General features: G+C 42.9%; 1 protein-coding gene across 1 annotated transcript; it reads left to right on the top strand.

Annotated features, from left to right (window-relative positions):
- Positions 1-1,700: 1,700 nt before the first annotated feature.
- On the top strand, positions 1,701-11,113 carry LOC310755427 (ankyrin repeat domain-containing protein 40-like). Its single transcript, XM_083598285.1, has 5 exons — positions 1,701-2,209; positions 5,576-5,724; positions 6,938-7,426; positions 8,912-9,087; positions 10,892-11,113. The coding sequence occupies exons 1-5, from the start codon at positions 2,085-2,087 to the stop codon at positions 11,033-11,035; spliced, it is 1,083 nt and encodes a 360-aa protein (XP_083454411.1). The 5' UTR covers positions 1,701-2,084; the 3' UTR covers positions 11,036-11,113.
- The last annotated feature ends 338 nt before the right edge of the window (positions 11,114-11,451 follow it).

Raw genomic sequence — 11,451 nt, 5'->3', positions numbered from 1 at the left:
GGAACCGCCAGAAGGCCCTTGGCGCTGGACCTCAGTGTCCGGGCTGAACGATGGGGGTGGAGACGCTCCTTCAGGTATACAGGACCGAGGCCGTTTAGGGCTTTAAAGGTCAGCACCAACACTTTGAATTGTGCTTGGAAACGTACTGGGAGCCAATGCAGATCTCTCAGAACTGGTGTTATGTGGTTCCGGTGACCACTCCCAGTCACCAGTCTAGCTGCCGCATTCTGGATTAATTGCAGTTACCTTCAAAGGTAGCCCTTGTTTTAAAGACAAACCATACATAACACAAACTAGAAATAAATATGGCGTTGTTCTCGTTCTCTGTGTGTGAGCAGAGAAAAGATTCAACTGTTATTCACAAACGAGAACAGAAGGAAAAACCCCACTTCTGTTCCCCACCCCACCCCAATTGGTCTTTCATGCCTTAACCGCTTTTGCCTATAGCCTAAACTGATAGGCTCACACAATTTGACAAACTTCTGATTCCTTTAGAACTTTTTGTTTGACCCCAGGTTGGAGAGCTGGCCATAGAAAACAGTGGAGAAATCCAGGATTTAACATAGCTGTAATTTAGCAGCAACATCCATCTCATCCCCTTCCATCCCATTTCCTGCCAATGACAAATTAACTAAAAACAATTCAATAATGCAGTTTCTGACCGCTTCTGGGTTTTATTTTATTTTTTGCTGCTCACATTTTCCAAAACATTCAACCATTTTTGTTTCGTCGTTTGAAGTGGAAAAACCTTCACAATTGTCTTCTACACCCTCGGGTGTGTGTGTGTGTTTATTTGGTCACTGGACTTTTATATGTCTGTTATTTTATATTGTTGTATATTATGGAATGTTTTCAGACTCACTGAAGTTAATGGGTGTCCTTTTTTCCAGAGATTCACTGACGTCTTCATATTATTGTCCAAACCTGCAATCCCTGTGCAAATGTACTCCCATAAGACAGTGAGACTTGCTTCCATGTAAACATGTATTAGGGGTTGAAATGCACTGCTACAATTTGTACAATTAGGTTCCTTAGAGATGCAGTCTTAAGCATATACAGTTGGATATAAATCAGATTTAAATCAATGGTCTGTTTAAGATTCCTGCATTGCAGGGGGTTGGACTAGATATAACCCTTGTGGCGGGTGTCCCTTCCAACTCCACAATAACACGATTCTTAAGTGTGGCAAGGCTCACTGAATCGTGGTCCAAATTGTGGCCCGAGGTTTCTCTTCCAAGTGTGTAAATAAGGAGGCAGGTCACTGGCATGTGACGCGTTCATCTCGTGCTTTCAGCAAGTGGTTTGTGAGGAATTGTTTTCCTTAGAAATGCTTTTTTACCCACTCATTGCCCTTTAAAAAACATTTTTATGTAAACTGTGTTACTTTTATTGTTGTTAGCCGCTCTGAGCCTGGCTTCAGCTGGGGAGGGTGGGATATAAATAAAATTTTATTATATTATTATTATAACAACAACAACAAACCAGGATAATTAAAATCAGTTGGGTATGGCAAGGTTCTGCACAAGCCTTCAGAAACACCCTTAGAAAAGCCACTTCAAGAGGAGCTCCTGCACATTGTTCAAACCCCTGTGTTGTAATTTGTTGCTGCTGTTAGAAGCATTTGGGCTCTGGCCGCGGCTGAGGCTCCTCATGGTACACATCATCTCTCAGAATTCCTTCGTTGCCAGGGGAACGGGGCTCAGCATCACTAATCCGAGCGCGTTCTAAGAGGCGGCTGCCCTCCCTGCTCGCTCCTGAATCCCTCGCCTGCGGATGCGATGCGGACAGGCCCCCTGACACCTTCGGAGGGATTTCTGCCCGCTCTTTCCCCAGCCCACCTTTCGACCGGCCCAGCTCTGTCTGGGCACGTAGGAACCAGAGGCTTCTGCCTGGTGTGTCACTGAGAATAGAGTCCCGCAGAGGAGAGGGAGCTGGGCAAGGAGGAGTTGCTCTAGCGGCGGCAGCAGCAGCAGCAGCAGCAGGAGGAGGAATTCCCGCTCCCGGAGCGAGAGATCCCTGCAAGGGGGGTGCAAGGGGCACTTCTGGGTCAGCCCCCCAGGAAGGGGAAGGGGGGCAGAGAGAGGATGAGCAGCCACCTGGAGCTAGAGGAGAGGCTCAGGGAAGCTGCTGCACTAGGCGACCTAGAGGAGGTGCAGACGCTGCTCGACAAGGGGGTGGAGGTGAATGCCCAGAATGAGATCAATGGCTGGTAAGACGCCTCTCCTTCTTCCTCCCCCAGCCCCTCCGCGCTGTGCTCCTCATTCCCGTGGTTAGCATTAGGGCAGCATTCATCGTCGCTAATACACTTCCTTCCACCCCTCTCGAGGCTATATATGGTGAGGCAACCGCCAGCAACACGTTACACGCAAATGCAACTTCAGCGAATGTGTACCCTCTGTGTCCGTGTCCAAGAGCATCTTCCCCCCCCCGTGTGTTCCCGTGGCCCCCCTCCCTCTGGCTCTGAAATGCGTGTTTACTGGGAGTTCATCTTAAAGGCAAGTTACAGAAACGCTCCCCACGGGGGTGGGGGTGGGCAAAATCTCACCAGCATCTGACAAGAATAGATGGGTCAGATGTCAGTGCTTCATCCTGATTAGTGGGCTGCCTGGTTATGAAATTCTAAACAGAAATTCCTTTCAGGCTTTGGTTCTAGAGACTCCTGGAAAAATAGAGCCAATATGAACAAATCACACATTTGCCAGCCATCAGTCACAAACCTTTCCTAATAACATCCAGGTGTGTGTGTGTTCCTGTTCAAGCGGCTTTAACCCTACAAGGCAGGTCAGGATCACTGTTTTCCCATAATTGCAGACATTTAATAATATTTATTATTTATAGGGAACCTATGACTAAGTGCTGCTCAAAATGAGATAAACGTTGTTGGGGTTGAGATTTGGAGACTCCCGAGCTCTCACTCTGAGAGCCAGCCTTCAGTTTACTCAGGAGAACTGTGATGAATCTTCCAGCACATTGATTTTCACTTCTAGGATGAGCCATTGTGACTGAGAGGGAGGAGTTAATTTGATCAGAGCAGCAGTGCTAGTCCCCTAAAGGACAAGGGGTTTATTAGCTTGGGGAATTGGTGTGAGGGGAGAGGTTCAAGTAAAACTCTTGCCCAGTGCCACTGTTCTGATCCAGACACACACGCACTTGAATTATTAGTCGAAAATCCCCTGCATAACATGTAGTTGTGCAGTTTGGCTCTTAGCCATTGTGTTATTCAGGTCACAGAGAACAGAAAGCAGATGACAAAATCCCGTGTTCTCCCCAAAGGATCAAGCACAGCTTCTATTATTTTCTAATGCAAATTCTTGTATGGGAGAATTCTTACAGGCTTTGAGCAAATGGGAACCCCTGTTGTATAGGAATGAGTCTGTGGACGCCCTTGTAGGGAGCGTGCCTGTATTGTTCCCATGAAAACTCCCCAAATCTGAACACATGACAGATGTTCTCAGAAAACCTTGCACATGAAGCAGCTTTACGCAAGAGGCAAAGCACTGGGCTATACAGCCCCAGTATGTCTAATCTGTGGTTCTCCAGATGTTGTTGGACTACAGCTCCTGCTGTCCCTGCTTTTTGGCCCTGCTGGCTGGGATTGATGAGAGTTACAGCCCAACAATATACAAAGAGCTACCATTGGATCTAGTCCAATATTGTCTAGAGAGCCGCTGCCAGTTGGAATAGAGTCTTAGACACCTCTGCCTAAGCAAAGAATTGAACAGAACAGACATAGTACATAGTTAAACATAGTAGAATTTGCTGCCGCAGGATGTAGTGATGATTGCCAACTCAGATGACTTCAAAAGGGGGTTAGACAAATTCATGGAGGATAAAGCTATCAGGTACTAGTCATGATGGCTCTGTACTGTCTCCAGTACTGAAGGCAGTATGAACGCCATTGCTGGGGAACACAAATGGGAAAAGTGCTGTTATGCTCATGTGCTGCTTGTGGGCTTCTCATAGGTTTCTGTCTGGCCAGTCTGGGAACAGGATGTCGGACCAGGTGGGCTTTTGGTCTGATTCAGCAGGGCTCTTCTGTTCCTATGAACTTGAGACTTTCTGCATGCAAAGTATACCATTTACCCCTGAGCTACAGTTCCTCTCCTATTAAATCACATCCAGTGAGCACCAGGATTTATGTGACGTGTGTCTTCATGATTACCTCTATATGATTGTGTGAGTGCAAGCAGAGGAGACTCAAAAGTGTGGGGTTTCAGATTTTTCAAGCTGTGTGATTGAAGGCAGTAGCTTTTTACAGTAATTTGGTCATTGAAGTCGTTTGCATGCCTTTGTTTTGCTCTCTGAATCCTATACTGTTGCCATGAGTGTGTCTTTTATTAAAATTGCAACTTGGGTCCTTCAGTGCGCTCATATTCAGGGCTTGTGGTCTGGCAACATATTAGTCTTATAATTATGACCGTCACTGCAATATTAGAATTGTGAATATGGCTTAGAAAATGCCCTTCCGATGCAGTTAATTGGTGCTGTATAATTCATTTGCTTTATAAAAGTTTAGTAAGATCATTGTCAAGTTGGCAGGCAGCAGTCTTCCTGCCCCCTCCCTCCCAATGTTCAGCTCAGGACTGGAGATTGTACTGCTGCAGTAACACTCAGGCATGAGATGGTAGCGTATAGTACATATGGCTAATAAGGGAGCGAACATGTGTGTGATATTTAGCAGAGCCCGATAGGGGCAAAGGGAGTGTGGGGTGTGTTCCTCTCCTGGCTTCCCAACATGGTGATCACTACCAGTAACCAAGAATGGAGGGGCAAAGTGTTGGGAGGGTTGCCTTGGCTCTACTGCTGCACCTGCACAATGCCATCCACTCCACTGGCTGCTACTGCCTTTAGGCATGTAGCCATCTTCTTGGCTGCAATACTCTTGTGCCTGCTTCATGCAAAATTGACAAAAATGACCCAGTTTGAGAGATACTGGGGTTGAATTTGATACTGAAAACAGACAATACTTTTGGGCCTCGGAATTTTGAGCGAGTGCCATGGGTGCAAACCCTTCTGGTTGCTTTTCCTGTGATGTGCAAATGAAACCAATGAAACAAAAGAAGCATGTATGTGCATCAAGGACAACTGTACCTTTATGAGCATCAGTTAGCTTAAACATTAACTGTCATTTAGCTTAAACATTATTCTTTCCCTCTCCAGCTTATAGTGTTGAATGCTAGCTCAATAAGCAAGCTTTGACAGCACAGTCAAATTTGGCCTGTTGATTTACAACAGAAAATAAACCTCAGCCTGGTCACAAAACTTTCATTCGTGCATAGTAGTAACATTAGATTGGATTCAGACTAAGTTTTAGTTGAACTTAGGTCCCATTGTAATCAATGGAAGAAATTGGTCATGACTTGAATTATATTGAGGTCAGTGGAAAATAAGTACAACTAACTTTGTCTGGATCAATAGACAAGGTGTAATTGTTTCATCTCTGACAAATTTGAGCATTTTTTTTAACAGCTCTGATGGCTGTACACATCTTGCAGACATTTAATGACACAAAACAGTGACTTTCAGAATAAGAACTTTACAGATGCTTGCTAACAAATATGTTTAACTTTTACAGGACATGTTTGCACTGGGCTTGCAAGCGGAATCATACCCAAGTGGTTTCTTACCTGCTGGATTCTCGAGCTGATAAGGAGATTTTCACAGTTAATGGAGAGCTGGCAGCACATTTGACTTCAAAGAAAGAAATCAGAAAGCTTCTGGGAGGTATACTCGACATACTGAATTTGTCTTTCCAAAAATAGACTATGAACTAATGTAATGTATTAGATGCACTGCATTTTTCAGACAAGTTATCTGCCATCTCTGATCTTTTCATCAGCCCCTGATAAGCTCCCAAAGAAGACAAGACTTCCTTGGAACACAGTGTGAGAACCGCTGCTATAGTTACAGGCAGAATATTGTGTGAGACTGTTTGTGGGCTAGAGAAACTGAGGCTGCAGTTTTAATTTTATTTGTTTTAAGCTTTTATAGGCCGTTTTCCTATGAGGCTTAAAGATGTTAACAACAATTTTAATGTCACAGAAATTAAAACAGCTTTAAATGTAAAACAGAACTAGTCACATCAGCTAAAAGTCAGGGAACAAAACAAGTTTTTCATCCTCTGGGAAATCCCAGCAACAACAAAGACTTGCTCTGTACCTTAGGCAGGGCATCCCAAAGCCTGAGAGCTATGGCAGTGAAAGCTTTGCTCCTTACTGCTTGCCTCATCTAAAACAAAGGTAGAATTATGACCAGAGTTTACTGACCTGACTGTAATTGGGGAGCTGGCTGATATAGGAGTTTGGAGTAATCCCCTTGTCCTTTTTTGGACTTCTTTCTGAGTAACTGTACATAGGATCAGAATAATTTTAAAATAAATTGTTTTGCACAAGCTGTTCAATTAAATGAGAGAGCTGTTGTGCCAGTCAGATTCTGTAATACTTAGATTCCATTCCTTTGGTCATGGTGGCTTCTAGGAATTTGGACAGATGGTCAAGCAGAGTACACTGGGAACCTAAAAATGTTCCTTCTCCAATACACTCCAGAAAAGTATAGCCTCCCAGAACATCAAATTAAAGCTGGGTTACAGATTAAAGAGTGTTTCTTCAGCAATGCAGCTTTGGTCTGTATGTATGTGTACACATCTTTTCACTTACCAATTCCAATAAGTAAATAAAATTTCTGCAGAATGTTTCTTCCATGAACCAAAGATTTGCTAATCCAACTCTCTGGATTGATTCTATATTTTTTTTGCCATACTTAATTCTACTCTGAAATAAGTTTGCTTTCTTTTAGCTAAAAACTAGCCGTTTATGATTTTAAATATATGTGTTTGGCAGATGTTCTGGGTGGCATTAGAATTCTGCTTGCCATTATTTAAAATGGATTAAATTATTAAAAGATTCTATTTTTCCTTCCCACCTCGCCCCCCTTGAAGTGGAAGAATGTGACAATCAAGAAGTGAATGACTTAAAGCTGTCAAATGCTGGAGACTCTCTGACAAACCCGTCATTCCCTTGTGTTGACTATCAAGAAAAGGACAATGCCCCTCATCTCTTAGCACCACCTGAGGACAACAGCACTGCCGTCTCTTATTTATCTGAGAGTGAACCTAGCCCTTGTTTATCAGCCACTCAGCTTGAAAATACTTGCACACCCATTTTCTTGCACGCTGAAACTGAACTTTCTGAAGACCTGCACGAAGGGGAGCTTCCTTCTCCCATCAGTTCAGGAGTATCAGAATGCACAATGCCTCGAGTCCAGAGCTGCCCTGTTTATCCCTCATCTACATCTCACAACAGAGCTCTCTTGACCTCAACTGTACCTAGACAACATGTACCTCAGCAAGCAAATGGCTGCTGTATGGGCACTGCACCACCCTTACAGCCGCTGCTTCTCACAGGAACTTTTTCATATAATATGCAAGGTACTGAAGAGTATTTTTCCATTGTAATGCTTTTACTGCATAGCTGGAGACAGTGCATGTGTCTCCAGTAGACAGTAACTACCTTTAGTGCTTCATATCTGCTTTAAGAACCTTTTCTTCTTTTTCTTTCCTTAAAGAGTTGGTAGAGCTTTGTCAAGATAGGGCATTTTCTCTTAATTGCCACATGACCGGGATCAGTATTGTGTCGTCGTGCTTCTGTGTAATATGATCATAGGTTGTCACAGATCAGTGTTCACGAGGGAAATGAACTTTTGAGGAAGTAGTTGTTGTATCTCAGTTATTTGGAAATCTTCCTGGAATAATAGCAGAATTGTTGGTTGGAGTGCAATGGGTTGAAGGAAACGGTGACATTGCAATGAAGGAAATGGGCAGCTCTTCCAAACTACACAACTGCTACTGAAAAACATGTGCCCAGACTTCAGATTGGTGTGCAGGTGTCAAGAATGAGACTTGCACTGGCTTAATTGTTGGAATGTAACATTTCAAAGCAGTACGTTAATCTGCTTTTGATGGTTAACTCTAGCACATATAAAATTAGGATTGAGGCATTATTTATGATGTTTCATTTGTGCCCTGCTCTTCTTCTGAGCCCAGAGCAACTTATATGTGGAGCCTAGGCCGTCTTCCACCTACTTAGCTTCAACCATAAAACTAAATCACGCTTATCCTCTATGCATGAAAAAGCTGATCAGCTTTCACATTTAATTGCTTAAGTGTAGAGAATCATTAACTTTAGGGTTTCATTAAATCTGCAGATGCAGATATTTTGTTTAAAGTACACTTGGCACTAATCAGATGCTGGAAATATCAGTGTGAAGACCCAGCAGCCACTACTAAGCAAGAGAATGAGATGGGTAAGAAGACAAGGTGGACAGCTGAAGAGCTCATCTCTTTGTGGCAGTAGCCTGTGAATCACTTTTCCATCTTTAGTCCCTTAATAGCTTTATACAGCTGTCACAGCCCTCCACTCCACTTGCTTCTTCATTGTACTCTACACTTACTGATCTCCTTGAGTAATTTTATTGGACCGGGGCTGTTTGTCTGCAGTGCATGTGTGTGCATACTGGTAGACTTTTTTGCTACAGTTGCCTGTAGCAACATTGCCATAGCTTGTTGTTCTTCCTGTTTGTTCTCTTCTCAACCTTAAACTCCTCAACTTTATTATTCAGTCATTACTTATGCATGTATCTGAGAATCTGTGGCCACACAACACAGCAGAGTTCATGACAGAGCCCCACTGCTTTACACTGGGAGTTTGCTGCTACTGACTTACACTGGATTCTCTTGAGTCTGTGCAAACAAAGAGCAAATACAAATGATAAAGGCTGTGGTCTAGTAAACATCTGTTAACATTTGTAGGGTATATTTCCAAGGGTATATATTTGGGTTTGTGGCTGTCATTTCCGTTTCTCTGCATTTTGGCGATGATTTAACTTCAAAATACTCTTTCCTCTCCACATATAGAACTGGTACTTAAAGTAAGAGTTCAGAACCCTAAAGAGAATGACTTCATTGAAATTGAACTGGACAGACAAGAACTGACTTACCAAGATTTGCTCAGAGTGAGTTGCCATGAATTGGGCATTAATCCTGAACAAGTGGAAAAGGTTAGAAAGCTACCGAATACACTGATAAGAAAGGTAAGGACCATCATTTTCCTTCAAGTATTCCTATGTTGACACTCTTACCAGTGATGTTAGAATAAATCTGTGTCCAAAACAGAACATGGTCAATTTTAAAAGTAGCCTGAGATAATGCTTTGTACAGGCAACTATCTGCTAGTTTCTTCTGGTAATTTTAGGCAGCAGGCAGTCTCTAGCATAGGTGTTCTTCGACCCTTAGTGACTAAATTTGCCTCTTCTCCTTCCTAGTTCTTCGGCCTTAGGGCAAAGTAGCTTCTAAGCAGAGATAAGCAACTGATGGAGAAAGGCAGCCGGTGGCTCCGGCCGGCAATCCTGTGGGTGTAGCTGAACCTCTCTCCAAGTCACTCTGCCTTTGGGTATGGGAGCCTTCAGAATTTTTAACATGCAGAGCCAGCCTGCTCTCAAGCAGTGAACAGAATGCAGAGTTTGGCTCTAATAACATATGCAATTTACAGAACCTTAATGCAGTTTCTTGCTGGACTGTATGTACCACTTAAAAGAGGAGGTGGGAGAATCTTTGTTTCTTGGTTGTACAGATAATGTGTTGCACATAAAATCTAGCATAAACAAGATAAAGTATAATACTTGCAGCATGTCTTTTAAATGGTCAAAGCACTTAGCATATTCAGTCATTTATCCAGTGGCTGAGTACCCCGATGTGGAGTTTTAGGGGACTACTTGAAGAATAATGGGTGCTTCTTTTTAATTAGGGCTGTGCACACCTCCCCCTCATCTGATCTGGCACTAGATCAGCCGCAGGTTGTTCTGGGGCTGACCTGATCCAGAACCAGGCCCTAGATTATGGAGCCAGCCCCAATGTTTAATTAGGGTTCTAAGAAGATGCTGTCTTCAGTCCTGCTGGGTGCTGCTTTGCCAGCACATTCTCAGTGCTGGTGTAGTTGACCCTGCAGAGGCTTTTACTCCGCCTTTTGTGCAACAGAACTTCCTCTTTTCTCACCATGCTCCTGAAAATCTGCTCTGGAGGGTTAGGGGAACCCGCAGAGCAGATTTTGGGGTGCATGGGGGAAGAGAGGGGTAGTTTCATTGTGCAAGTAGAATCCCCGTGCCAATGGGACAACTTTGTTGGATACAGCCAAACATTTTTAGATTTACAAGGGGTTGTATCCAGAATGTCTCTTTTATGTAACACTACTCCTGCTGAAGTAGTGCTGTTTGCTGGTTTCCAGTTTCTGATCCCTATCCTGCTTTGCCCTTTACACTGCTTGTTGGAGTTTCCAACCTTCCATAGAATCATAGTTGGAAGGTACCCCAAGGATCATCTAGTCCAACCTCCTGCAATGCAGGAATACACAGCTGTCCCATAGGGTGTTATCAGCACCATGCTCTAACCAACTGAGCTACACAGATTGATAAGACAGTTTACAGTGGGCTGTAGAGGAACCAGCAAGATTTGGCTCCCTCCACCTTCCTCAAGCACATTCAGAAAAATGCTAGATCCAAGCAAAGATTGTTTATATCAGATAAAAGCTGGTATATCTTCCCACATATGGTAATGACTAAGTGGTCATGCTGTGGCTATTACTCTAGCAACCCACCATACTAATGCCGTTCTGTGAATGAAGCGAGTTAGCATTATAAATGTAGATTTGTTGGAATGACTTCCTACTCAACAACTTGGTGCAAGGAATATTATTTCATAATGGAGACACTTAAAAGTAGTTCTTTACATGTATTTGATCTGGTTCTCTCAATCTGGTTATCTATCATCCTGCTTTGTTAAACTGATTTTATAAAGTTACTGCAACTCATCAGTTAATGACATTTGTGTCTTTCATTCAAGGATAAAGATGTTGCTAGGCTTCAGGATTTTCAAGAGCTAGAGCTGGTTTTGGTGAAAAGCATCAGTTCTCCTTTCAGAAATGCTTCAGCAACACTAATGGAAAGACCCTGCTATAACACTAAAGCGGCAAAGTTGACATACTGAAGTTTAAGACGTCTAGGAAGTTGGTATCTAAAAACCTTATTCTCGTTAAAATTAAAGCAAGATGTGTTTACTATTCAATATTTTTATATGCAGCATTTTTCTTAACTTTGGTTAATATTTCTTCAGTGGTGCTATCTCAAAGATGGCTCTTGGATTGCTCAAGCACTTCAACAGTCTCATATGTAGCCTATACAATGAACAAGCACAAGTGGAAAACTGTTTTGTGGGGGAAACTAATCACAATTGTTCCCTCAGTCAACTGGTGTCTGGCACCTAATGATATGTATTGAGTTAATATATTTTATACATTGTTGTCAGGCCAACATTGCCACAGAAAAACTAGTGTTGTCGTAGTCTCTGGTCCTTTTTTTTAATATATAAAAAGTACTGCTAGGTACCTTCTCTGTGTAACAGTA

Source organism: Podarcis filfolensis, assembly GCF_964270895.1.
Source record: "Podarcis filfolensis genome assembly, chromosome: 2".
Taxonomy (NCBI): domain Eukaryota; kingdom Metazoa; phylum Chordata; class Lepidosauria; order Squamata; family Lacertidae; genus Podarcis; species Podarcis filfolensis.
This window is presented reverse-complemented; position numbering and strand designations above follow the sequence as displayed.

Coding starts and splice junctions, on each gene's coding strand:
- LOC310755427 (XM_083598285.1), top strand. CDS start 2,085: ATGAGCAGCCACCTGGAGCTAGAGGAGAGGCTCAGGGAAGCTGCTGCA. Junction 7,427..8,911: donor TTTTTCATATAATATGCAAG/GTACTGAAGAGT, acceptor CTCCACATATAG/AACTGGTACTTAAAGTAAGA. Junction 9,088..10,891: donor CGAATACACTGATAAGAAAG/GTAAGGACCATC, acceptor CTTTCATTCAAG/GATAAAGATGTTGCTAGGCT.